General features: G+C 37.5%; 1 protein-coding gene across 9 annotated transcripts in view; it reads right to left on the bottom strand.

Annotated features, from left to right (window-relative positions):
• Ercc6l2 (ERCC excision repair 6 like 2) overlaps positions 1-13,353 on the bottom strand; it is a 202,456-nt gene that overhangs the window by 107,642 nt on the left and 81,461 nt on the right. For all 9 annotated transcript variants that reach the window (XM_031359701.1, XM_031359702.1, XM_031359705.1 and 6 more), the window contains 2 exons: positions 11,472-12,603; positions 7,059-7,213 (listed from right to left, as the gene is read on the bottom strand). In XM_031359701.1, the coding sequence (XP_031215561.1) occupies positions 7,059-7,213; positions 11,472-12,603 (1,287 nt within the window). The remainder of the gene's footprint in view (positions 1-7,058; positions 7,214-11,471; positions 12,604-13,353) is intronic.

Genomic DNA, 13,353 nt, shown 5'->3' with positions numbered 1-13,353 from the left:
GAAAAAGTGCTCCCAGGGATAACCCCTATGGGCTATCTAAACCAAGCTATTGCTCTGAAACCATATACATATGATGAACATTACACAGAATGAGGATGCTTTATTTATATTTGTAGGCATGTGTGTGTGCATGTGAGTGTGTGTGTGAGTATGTTAGCAGTAACATTTTGAGAGGGAGCAAGGAAGGAATAGTACATGGGGAAGATTAGAAGGAGGAAAGAGAAGGGGGAAATGATATAATTATATTTTAACTTTTAAAAAGAAGAGATAAATCTTAACCCAACTATACCATTACTCTCAAAAACCTATTTTAAAGCAAAAACTGGCTGAGTGAAGAAGGAAAAGCATAAGAGGAAGGTTGGTTTATTTCCAGCTGAGGGAGAAACTAGGGAGATCTAGGGAAGTGATGATACATTTGTGGTGGTATATTTTGGAAGGAAAAGAGATTTGGAAGATATAAATGCAATGCTGAATGGTATTCTAGGTAAAGGAAAAGTACAAGGATAAATCAGGTTCTCCAAAGCAAAAGACTAAGACATGCATGCACGTGCACACACACACACACACACACACACACACACACACACACACACGCGCACACGCACACACGCACGCACGCACGCACGCACGCACGCACGCACGCACGCACGCACGCACGCACGCACGAAGGGATTTATTACACTGGCTTGATTAAACAAAGGTTAAATAATCCTACAATGGCCATCCCTAAGTGAGGGATTGCAGTACTTGCTTGGTCTAAGAAGCTAGAAATCTTAGAACGAGAGGGACCAATGAAGCAGCTCCAATCAGGGGCTGAAGGTCTGGAAGCCCCCTGGAGAGTTGTTAACAGGAGCTGGCATTCAAAGGCTAAAGAATTGCCAATGTCTGATGGCCACTGGCAATCGAAACAGTAGTGTACCCACTCAGGAAGGATCAAGTCAGGACATGAGGGAGCTTTCTCATCTAGCCAGAGTTCTGCTCATGTTGAGAGATCTGCTCATGTTGAGGGCAGATCTTCCCCTTCAGGTCCCCATATCAATTGTCTGGAAATACCATTGAAGACTACTAATTTTCTTGACATCTCTTAATCTAGTCATGCTGATAACTAACACTAACCATCACAATGTTTAGAAAAAGTAAAATCATGCCTTTGCCAAAATATCTTTGGTAGAGATGATACTCTTTCTAGTCTTGTCATGCTTCTTGTATGTGTGTGGTATTTGGAGGTCAGAGGACAACCTTTTTACCTCTAAGCACAGTTTCTTTGTTGTTAGCTAATGTGTATGCTCATGGATATGGCTAAGCCCAGGATAACTGGCCATAAACTTCTAGGAACTCTCTGATGATCTCCACTTCCCATCTCTCTATGGGAACATTGGGATTACAGACATTTGCTACCACAGTAGACTTTATATGAGCTCTGGGGATTCAAATTCAGGTCTCACGCGCATGTACCAATCACTACTTTCTCCACTGAGCTACATCTCCAATCCTTGGTTAACTTCTTGAGTCCAGACAGATTTTATTCTTTGAAATAAATATTTTAAAAAGTATGAATTCAATCTAGTTGTTGGCTTGTTTTTTAATAGGTCCAATTAGAATAGATTTTTCAAAAATTAGATATATTAGAAAGATAAGATTAATATGTCAGACATTAGAAAATCAAATCTGAAAGCTTCAAGTAGAGATCAAAGGAAGTAAAAAGAAAAGACAAGAAAAGACCCTTAGCTTCTCATTTTAAAAATAAGTAAAATGCGTGGATATATTTCCCCCAAACTCTTCAAACTGAAATGTAATGATTATTTCCCAAATTTTATGTTTATATAACAACACAGAATTTCATGTGCAGAGGTAATGTTCTTAGATGACAAGGCAGTAGGTGTTTTATTAAGTGTCTGTGTCTAATTGCACAGAGGGATAAAATACAGCCTGAAAAAGCACTGCCGATTGCTTATCATGCCTCAGTCCACTAGGTAGAATCACTAAGAGTTCAATGAGGCTTTTTTACCTCTAAACTTCTAACCTATTACCAGAAGGCATTTTCTGAAGAAATGACATTTTGTAAATTATTAAAATCTTACAACTGTCTAAACCAAGAAGTTGCTCAAAGTCAATCTCTACAATAATAAGGACCACCAGCTAGGAAAAATATTAGAATTGTAATACTTCTAATAACAGAAATTACTTTTGTTAATCTAATCCAATGTTAGCTAAGTTTGTAGCTTCTTAAAAATATTATATATGTATGTATGTATGTTTTCTTTATCCCTTTTCATGGGAAACCATCCATATTTCAGGGCAGGTTCTTAATAAAATTAACCAGGTAGCTTATAAAGTATTCTAAAAGCTTTATTGGTACAATGAGCAAAAAGTAGTAATAGGTAATTAAACAGATCCACAGAAGAAAGTAGTGTTTAGGTAATTGCTAAGCAATTATCATAATTAGAATAATAAAGGTCTATGTTCTGTTTTGAGTAATTTCAGCACCTTTTTTGCAAGGTGCTGAACATTAACCGGAAGAACGCTGCAGGTTGTCCTTGACTAGTTGTAAGAAGGAACAGGCTATGTGTACAAGTAGCACTGGCTTGTCCTTCTGCTTAGTAAATGAGTACTCTTCACTTAGATGACACACTGTTTTTGTGGAACAGAATGTTACCTACAATATTCCTCCTTTCATGCAATAGTACCATAATAACCTCATGTATATACACAGCAATCTTAGAAAGCTTAATCCTACTTGACACTTGGGAAAAAAAAAACTATCTGATAAAGCTACATAAAGTTAATATTAAGATAAAATAAACAGACCTAAGGAAAAATCCTACTAAGAGTTAATTCTGTTAACATGCTGAAACCATAAACTTTACTCACTGGACTACCTCATAAGCTAGTAAATTACTTTATACCCTTGACAATTCAGTATCCCAAAACACAGAATTACAGAATGTACTCTTTCCCCAACAGTATGCTCATACTAAACAGTCCATCTGTCCTTGTACAAGCTGCATAAGCACACTGCAGTCAAACCCACCAAAGCTCACAAATCCCTGCTCTAAGTAACCTACAAACGCCAGCCTAACACATAGACAAGAAAAGTTTCTGCTAACACAACATTTTGAGTTTACAGTATTCTCCACAAGCCTTAAATCTGCATTGGTTATAAAAAAGACACTCCCAGCACAGCCTGACAACTTGCTTAGTTCTCTCATTTACAGAGCACTGCAATAATATAAAGAAGGCTTTACTATTAATCCAGGTTTTACTACAAAGCAACCCATTATTTTTCTGTCAAAAGCTGGCAGGAGTGCCAAGTGTCTGTCATCCAATTCAGGGGATTAAGTCTTCTTTTATAGTCTGATACTTGTACCAATTTATAAAAATACAGATATAGTTTCTTAGAGTTGGTCACAGTCTATATTTTGGCTTGGATTCAGGCAGCAGAGGTTGACTATGACAGCTGGCAGGAAACTCAGGGGAGAATACATCCTCCTCCTTTACCCACCATATCTCTGTTGCCATAGTGATTAATCCTTAATTGAATGCTGTCTTTGTACATTCTTTTCAGAAAACTTTAAGTAAACTTAAGTTGAGGACATGCAGCTGATTGAGAAAGGAGGCACTGCATCACCACAGGTGCAGTTAAACTGCATGTCACACACCACCGGCCCAGTGAAGTGGTGACACACATTACCACAGGTAGAGTTTTGTGACACACCCTGAAGTTACAGTGGAGTCTGACACACAGCACCACAGGTACGGTAAAGCTTGGTGATAAGAGTCTGTGTAATAAAAGAACACACTGATTCTAATAAAGGCATTATCATTCCTTTAGACATTTTCTTTCTTTCTGACATGAACAGAAACACAAGACACATGGGTTTTCATTCCAGATATCCTAACTTTTAAAAGGAACTCTTTACAAAGATGGTTTTAAAATAACAGAGTGTAGACTTCATTTTTTGTTATGGTTCAGTAGTATTCCGTAGTGAGTATGCACCACATTTCCATTACCCATTTATCTGCTGAAGGACAGTTAGGTTGTTTTCACTTTAGAACAGCAATGAATATTGTTAAGGCATATCATGGGGGAGGATGTCAAGTTCTATGCCAAGGAGTGGTATAGCTTATTTTTAGCTTTTAGATGATTCTTTATACTGAGTTCCATTAACAGGGAAGCTATACCCATATACCTCAACAACATGGCTACCTAAACAGACCCCCAAAAATGATAACATCAATATGAATATTTCTGTCTATTCTAAGAACTTTTCATGGAATCCCCTGGACAAAGAACTACAGGCAACTAATATCTGCTAAAAGATGAAGAATTCTCTCCCAGGGATGTGACTCCTGAGTTATTAAATACAGCTATGGAATCATATATACACAAATAGTAAAAATAAATTTAGCAGGTTATATTTATAATATTTATGCACACACACACACACATACACACACACACACACACACATACACACACACACACACACAGAAATGTGTATGCAACAATAATCAAAGAAAAAGAGGCCATCAACATGGCAGGGAATGGAGTGGGCACTGTAGGAGATGGAGGGAGGAAAGAGAAGAAGAAAAATAAAACTACTATAATTAAACGTAAACCATGTTCACTTGGTGGTGGTGGCACACGCCTTTAATCCCAGCACCTAGAAGGCAAAGACAGGTGTATCTGTGTGAGTTCGAGGCCAGCCTGGTGTACAGAAAATTCCAGGACAGCCTCAGCTATACAGAGAAACCTTGTTTCAGAAAAAAAGAAAAAGTAAAACACGTTCTTACTTTGCATACTATTTCATATAATTTGTATTATCAAATAGCGAAGGCATAATTACAAATTTATTTTGAGATAGCTTTTTGTTTAGGACATCTATAAAATGTTCTACAAATAAAAATAAGTATAAACTATAAGAATCAAGAAGAAACATGAAAAAGCTAGTGTATTTTAGGCTTTTCCTAAAAGACATAGGTGGATTTTAAAAGTAGATTCAGTTTTTGTTATTTTGGTTATCAATTATTAGCTTAAAAATACTAAGGAGCTCTGAGGCATAGAAGTTGTCCAGTGCTGTGTGCCTCTTACTTCTTATATAATCTATTTGGTATATATTTCTTTTCAGGTTAGTTAAATGCTGTGTATTAGTCAGGATTCTCTAGAGTCACAGAACTTATGGAATGTCTCTATATATTAGGGGAATTTTTTATAATGACTTACAGTGTGCAGTCCAACTAACCCAAGGAGAAACTCAGGAAGCTTCCACGAGTCTAATTTTCTTCTTTTAAAAAAAGATTTATTTGGGGTCTGGAGAGATGTCTCAACAGTTAAGAGCACCGACTGCTCTTCCAGAGGTCCTGAGTTCAATTCCCAGCAACCACATGGTGGTTCACAACCATCTGTAACGGGATCCAATGCACTCTTTTGGTGTGTCTGAAGATAGCTACAGTGTACTCATATACATAAAATAAATAAAATGTAAAACTCAGGAAAAGGAGATATCTAAGTAGAATATCTATCTATAGTTTATCTTTCTCTCAATCCTCCACTTTTTTTTTTAAAGGTTTATTTATTATATGTAACACACTGTAGCTGTGTCTAGACACACCAGAAGAGGGCGTCAGATCTCATTACGGGTGGTTGTGAGCCACCATGTGGTTGCTGGGATTTGAACTCTGGACCTTCAGAAGAGCAGTCGGTGCTCTTAACCCACTGAGCCATCTCACCAGCCCAATCCTCCACTTTTAAATTCCCATTTCCGTAGTCATGAGTTTTACTCTGCACTCTGGTTTTACTGTTAAGACATTCTGAATCCTAATGAAGACAACTGGAAAGTTCAGAGGGATTTCCCCTTCTTCATCCTTAAAAGCAACATTACATTTTATCATTGTTATATGCAACATGTACTTTTAGCTCCTACCCCTAAAACAATAAACATTAAGCTTTTAGATGAATACACCAATGGATACATATTCAAAAGCCTTTGATGAAAATGACCACATATAAACAAAAAATTATATTTATGTGAAGCTTTATTTCCATGCAACAGCAATCTTAAATAGGAAAAATCCATAGGACTTATTACTTTAACATTATGAAATTCCTTCATAAAAGCTAATAGAAGGGCTGGAGGGATGGCTCAGCGGTTAAGAGCACTGATCTCTTTTCCAGAGGTCCTGAGTTCAATTCCCAGCAACCATATGGTGGCTCACAACCATCTTTAATGGGATCTGATGCCCTCTTCTGGTATATATGAAGGCAGCTACAGTGTACTCACATACATAAAATAAATAAATAAATAAATTCATTAATAAAAAAAAGCTAATAGAAAAGCATAGAATTTTGTGTATGTATCTTTTAGATAAAAAAAAAAAACAATACAAACAAAAAAACCTGAAGAAACTGTACCGTAAACTTTTCTTCTTTCATAGAAGAACTAGTAGTTTGGGGTTATGATTTAATATGTACAACCTTTACACATTGCTTTGCATTTGGGGACATAGGCACATTTTTAAAAAGTGAAATTATTAAGTCAACTCAGTATTATTGGGCATTTTAATTTAGATTTGTCACTTAATTTGTCTTAGTTACTTTTCTTTGCTGTGATAAAATGCTATGATGGAGGCAACATATGAAAGAAAAAAGGTTTATTCAGGGCCTAGAGGGTTAGAGAGTCCGTGACCATCACTGCAGGGAGGCTGCTCACAGGGAGGCAGAAGCTAAGGACTCACATCTTGATCCATAATTCAGAGGCAGAAAAAGAACTCTGAAGATGGTTAGAATCATTTGAAACCTCAGAACCTCCTTCAACAAGGTTAATCACACCTCCTAATCCTTCCAAACAGTTCCAACAACTGGGGACCTCACATTCAAACATATGCGCCATGGGGACCATTCTCATTCAAATCACCACAAATTCCAACCATTTGTGATTACAACTATTATAATGTTATAGGGCTCTTCAAGACTTAGCCATGTGTCTCTTAACAGATTTAACAGAAGACCCTACTGATAAACTTCTGTGAGAAGTGAGATAAAAACTAATTGTTCTTACCTTAGAACTGCAAACAGCTACATTAGCAGGGAGCTGGGAAAACTGCTTCAATTCAAAAACATCACGTGTTGCCCATCGGCTCATGTGGTTTTCAGCTCTGCTTGATCCGATCACATTCTGATTTGAGTGGATATATGCCACTTCCTGAACCCCATCTAGGAGGCAACAATGTTTATCACGTAATTCATCACTATGAAGCCATATGGTTCTCTTAACAGCACACTAGGGCAGAAAATACCTACTTTGCTATTTCCTCTACTTTTTGAGACAGTCTTGCTATGTAGCCCAGGCTAGTTTCAAACCTGTGATTCTTTTGCTTTAGCCTCCTAGCTATGTGTGCATGTATGCCTTCCTGCCCCACTATGTGTGCATGCATGCCTTCCTGCCCCACTATGTGTGCATGCATGCCTTCCTGGCCCACTTTCCCAATTTCCAGACAGTGCTTGACTTTGTCCCCGTGGCTGGCCTGGGACTCACTGTGCAGACCAGGATGGTCTTGAATTCACAGAAATCCACCTGCTCTTGAATCCCCAGTGCTGGGATTAAAGTTGTCCATCATGACACCTGGGTATGCTTGATTTATTTTAAAACTATTATCTTTTTTGTTTTCTCGAGACAAAGGCTAAGCCTAGCCTTTAGTTCAGGATGGCCTAAAATTCATGCCGATTCTATCTCAGTCTCCTGTGTGTTGTTAAAATTACAGGTATAAACCACTATGCCTAACGGCTTGCTTTATTTTTAAACTTTAAAAAAAATTATGTTACTATCACAATGTTTTCAAAAGTAAATGGAAAAGAAGTTCAAATATATTGGTCCAGGCTAACTTAGAAATGACATTCTACTTTCATCAATATGAGAGCTGCTGAGATTAAGTAACAACTTTAAATTGAAATCTGAAAATAGAGATTTTTGCCTGTGAAAATCATGGTTAATGGTCCTCCATAGATTTTTCTTCTTTGTTAATTTCAAAATGTTTGCGCATTTAAGGAGGTGGCCTAGGTTTATCTGCTCCTTTATAAAAGTACTTGATGGCACTGATGGAAGGGATCATGGGGTTTATGACCAGGGAACTTGTGTTTGATCAGTGGGACTTTGTTTTATTGTTTATATTTTGTCCTTTTTGTACACATGCCCAAAGAATGTCAAGATGAGAGCTTTGTAGGAAATGGAAAAAAAATAACTCATAGCATTTATCTAAAAGAGATTTTAAAAGTAGCTGTATTTTTTACTGCTTTGCTTCTAGGCTCTAATAATTTATTTTGAAATTGTGGTCATAAAAATGGAGGCTAGAACTGAGACCTGTAAAATATCCCTCAAACAGCCCTGGCAATGACCTCAACACTTTGCTGTTTTAGCCCTGAACTCCCCAGAAATCACCAAGCACAAAACACAAGATACTGCTACATCATGTAATTAAAGGTTATCAGGAAAATAACTACATGCTACATAAAATACCACTACTTCCAACTGCGCTAAAAGGCTCAAATGATTATTTTTAAAAGCACTGTTAACAATTCCTTAAGCCTCTAATTTTGCTCTAGTAAACAAACCAGTTGATAATCATGTATTGAGTTAATACTGGTACCAAAATACACACACACACACACACACACACACACACACACACACACACACACACATCTCATAGGAAGAATTTAAATGAATTCTATTAACCATAATAGAAAGCCTAATGTGTAAATAATATTAATTTAACAATTAACAATTACAATAACAGTCAAAATTTAACAATTAAGGTGCCTGTAGCACCTTATTTTATATTTGTCCGCATGATTTATGGGAAGTAAGACATCTGTAAAACAATGCTAAAACGATTACTAAGCAGTCTAAATAGAGGTGGTTCATTCCTGCAGAATCCTCAAGTAAACTCAAATAGCGACTAGACAATATAAGTAGACACCTATGGACCACATGAAAACAAAATTAGGTGACAAGACATCCTGTGAGCCCCAAATTACAATCAAGTGGAGGCAATCTGCCAATAGAAACTATAAAACAGCAGTTCTCAATGTGTGGGTTGACAACCCTTAATGGGTATCAAATGACCCTTTCACAGGGGTCAACTAAGACCACTGGAAAATAGATACTTATAATTCACAACAGTAGAAAAATTAGTTATGAAGTAGCAATGAAAATAATTTTGTGGTTGGGGGTCACCACAACATGAGGAACTGTATTAAAGAGCTACAGCACTAGGAAGGTTGAGAGCCCTGCGATACAGTATCCACATCTACTATATAGCACTAGGAAGGTTGAGAGCCCTGCAATAACATCTGCTACAGCACTAGGCAGGTTGAGAGCCCTGCAATACAGTATCCACATCTGCTACAGCACTAGGAGGGTTGAGAGCCCTGCGATACAGTATCCACATCTGTGTTCTGGAAGAGAAACGCATCTGGGAAGGCTTCTGCTTGCCAGAGTAGAGCAGACCACAAGAAGGCCTTAGGAGGCACTGTATACTGTAGCCAGCTTACTATATAAACTCTCACATTGGCCCACTAACCAGTGCTCCTGCACAAACAGCCCAGCAAAGGGAAGCAACGTGGGGTTGGGGGGAGGCAAGGGAGTTATCAGAGTGGGCAGAATAGTACATTCAACAAGAAGCAGGAAAAAAAGGACCAAGTAACAGAGACATGAAATGCCTTGCCAGAAATGAAGGGTTCAAAAACAGGTGAAAACCACAAGGTAAGAACATGAAAGAAGACACAAATTAACAATATAAATCATAATTAGAATAACTTAGAAATGAGTGATGGAATGTCTCAAAAAGACTTAGACATTAAGAAAATATCCTTTGCAAATGAAGACTAGAAATGAAGACTAATCTAGAAGAAACATGAAGAAATACAATGACAAAAAAACCAGACAAATGAACAACTAAAATTAATTTTAGAGTGATGAAGACAGGCAACAAAGATGGAACATCTGAATGACTGAGAGATGTGAACAAGTAACTACCAACAGCACAGATGTTCCTGAGAGACTGAGAGGAAACTCCCCTTGCACATGAGAATGAGGACTCGGAATGCAGACAAACACAATCTGGGGAAAGCACTGGACAGCAAGGAAAGGAAGTAATCTTCCTCTGTGTTGGAAGGAATGAAAATGAAGCTGTGTAATGAAAATACTCAACAAAGTGGAGACAAGGACTTATACTCAGGACACACACACACACAAAAAAAGTTATCACAAGAACTGCAGAGAAAAAAAACCTCAGTAACACTGTCTTACAACATTTGCTAGAAAACAAGATCCAGATAATCCAAAGGCTTTAGAGACATTGACACAGGGAGGGAAACAACTGTAACATTTCTAGTTACCTCTACACCAGCAGGGAGTGACACCAAAGCACCAAAGCCAAGGTGGATAGGCATATCAGTTCTCTGATAGGTTAGACAGAATGTATCCATTGTAAAAGTGGAAAGAAATGGAATGGTATGTTTAAAAAAAAAAACCTAAAAGAATGCTTCTAGTGATGCTGCTGTAGTAACAACACTGAGCAAATGCTCTCCTACTGGATACACCTCCAGCCTTTCCTGTGGTACCATGTCAACTCATGCTTTAACTATTGCGTAGTACAGAACAAAACAAATAAGCAGTTATGGACTATTATAATGAAGTCAATCTCTGTATATGATCAGAATGATCAAGATGAAACAGTATTTAAATATAATAGATGAGAATGAGAACTTTATAATTACCAAAATAAATATGAAAATATAAATATAATTCATGAAGTATGTTCATCATCATATGTAACTATGCATAAACATATATACACATATTCATATATGTGTAAGTATATAATATACATATTAAGATATATAATTATAATTAATATGTGCATACATAAAATATAAAGGCATACATACAAATAATATACAACCACTGAAAAGTTTCAGAAATACTGCTCATTCACAGGAAATACAGATATCAAGCATGTCTGACTGCTGAGAACAGTGAGCAAAATGCACATTGAGAGAAACTGTAAGTAAATTCTATGGTACTGAGAGGATGGAAGAGGATTCTTACAGATTGCAGACTATATAAAATGAACGAACTGACAAGACTAAACTATACTATCACACAGCATACATCCATGTAACAAAACCTTGGCAATATATGTAAGGAATGACTATATAAGTCAAAATCATTGGTTGTCTAGCCCAGAAAGGCTGTGATGAGGGTGGGCCACATGGAAGGGCATTACAGGGGAACAGCAACACTCTCTGTCCTGAAGGTAGCCAGCCCTGTGTCCTGCCACTTCATTACTTCTGCTTCAAAGCAGCATCTTGATTTTAGAGCTATTTTATCGCTAACTGAATAACCTCTCATAGAATATATGCTGTTAAAAAACCAGTTATTTAGAGAAATGTTTTCAGAATGTTTAGTTACCTAATATTTTATCCATTGAGTTGCATATTTGCTCTTGACTGACAATTCCTTCATTTAAAAAGCTTGGTGGTTTTCTTGATATAAAAGTGTTATTTTTCTTATCCGGGCCAGGCAGTTTGGGGAACAAGTTGATTTTATCTTTTACAGTTTCTGCTCTGTGACTTAGTTTAGTGAAACTCGAGTGGCTGCCAGACAAATTGTCATCTGAGGATGAAAACTCCTCAATAACCTGAGAGCTGCAGTCTCTATCTGCTGCACACACTTGATTTGCTTCCTTTGCCGTTACAGAAGAATTATCAACTTTCCTTTTGTTTTCCTTTTTTCTATTAAATTTCAAGGAAGTAGTGGCTCTTTGCTTTCTTACTCTTGACTTGGGGAACATGTCAACGTCATCAGACTCATCGCTAATATCATCTATACCTTTTCTTTTCCTAACAGATTTCGAGGTCATATTCTCAAGACACAAGAGATTTGAAACTGGTCCATTTCCCCTGCCGCTGTTCTGTCTGTCATCACCATGATTTACGTTCACAGGGTTTTCTGTTTCAGAATCTTCAGATCCACCTAACAGCTGCTTTAAGCATGTATGGTTCTTAGGGATTCTCTGAGTGGGATACTGTGTGGGAAAGATGACGTCACTATCTTCTGACTCTGTGTCACCCTGTCCCATGCAACGATGTCCAGCTGTACTGTGACCCTCTCTCTCATCATCAGAGTCAGAAGAAACATTCTGTTCTAAAGTCTTCTTGCTTTTATCAGAAACACATTTTTCATCTGGAGTTTGGATGTTATCTGATTTCTGACGTTCTGAAGTACAAACACAGTCCCAAGTCTTCTGACAAGCTGCCTGTCTGGCTTCTGCAGAAAGACACATGGGCTGCTCATCAGAACTTTCGTCACTGGACACAGGGTTTCCATCGCCATCCTGGACTGACTTACACTTTGCCTCAAACAACTTAGAGAATCCACACTGTAGCAAAGTGAGCTGTGCTGAGGAGCCTGGAGTTCTACTGGAGTCAGAGACTTTGTGTTTAGCAGTCTTTCCCAGAGAATGGCCCACTGACTCTTCATCACTGATGTCACTATAGAGCTCACAAACATCTGTGGGTTCTTGACAGTCAGGGTCTCTAGGCTACATGAAAAGCAGATAGAAACATTAGAAAACTCGAGGGAAGAGTTGTATTCAGTGGTGCATATTTGCACTAAGAAAAGCAAAGGACTTGAAAAGTAGAAGGATCAGGAGGTTCAAGATCATCCTCTACTTTACCTGGAACTAAAGGCCAGTCATGACTATATGAGAGCCTGTCTCAAGAAGAAAATCTGCCACAAAATTATATCCAATTCTCTTTTCAAAGTAACCCAAGTTAAGGATAAACTTCAGTTCCCTAAAATTGAGGCTTAATTTGTTGAGATTTTGGGAAAGTTATCTGATACTTCTGCAAATATTTGACATTTGTGTTTATCTAAATTAAAAAAAAAAAAACATCCTGGGCTAGCAAGATGGCTCAGAGGGACAGGCACCTATCACCAAGCCTAACAAACTGAGCCTGATCCCCAGGAACCAACTTGGTATGCACATAAAATAGGTGAATAAAAATAAGTTTCTTGGTTGGGCAGAGACAGGCAGATTTCTGAGTTCAAGGCCAGCCTGGTCTACAGAGTAAGTTCCAGGACAGCCAAGGCTACACAGAGAAACCCTGTCTTGAAAAACCAAAAAAAAAAAAAAAAAAAAAAGTTTCTTAAGTTCAAAGTCACTCAATTCACATAAATTTAAATCTCAAAAACAAAACAAAACAAAACAAAAAACCCTCCAAAAAAAGACAATGTAAGAACAACCAAAAAATAACCCAGCAAGAATAGCAATGTAAAAATCTTCTTCATG

The sequence above is a fragment of the Mastomys coucha genome, unplaced genomic scaffold (genome assembly GCF_008632895.1).
Source record: "Mastomys coucha isolate ucsf_1 unplaced genomic scaffold, UCSF_Mcou_1 pScaffold7, whole genome shotgun sequence".
In the NCBI taxonomy this organism is placed as follows: domain Eukaryota; kingdom Metazoa; phylum Chordata; class Mammalia; order Rodentia; family Muridae; genus Mastomys; species Mastomys coucha.
This window is presented reverse-complemented; position numbering and strand designations above follow the sequence as displayed.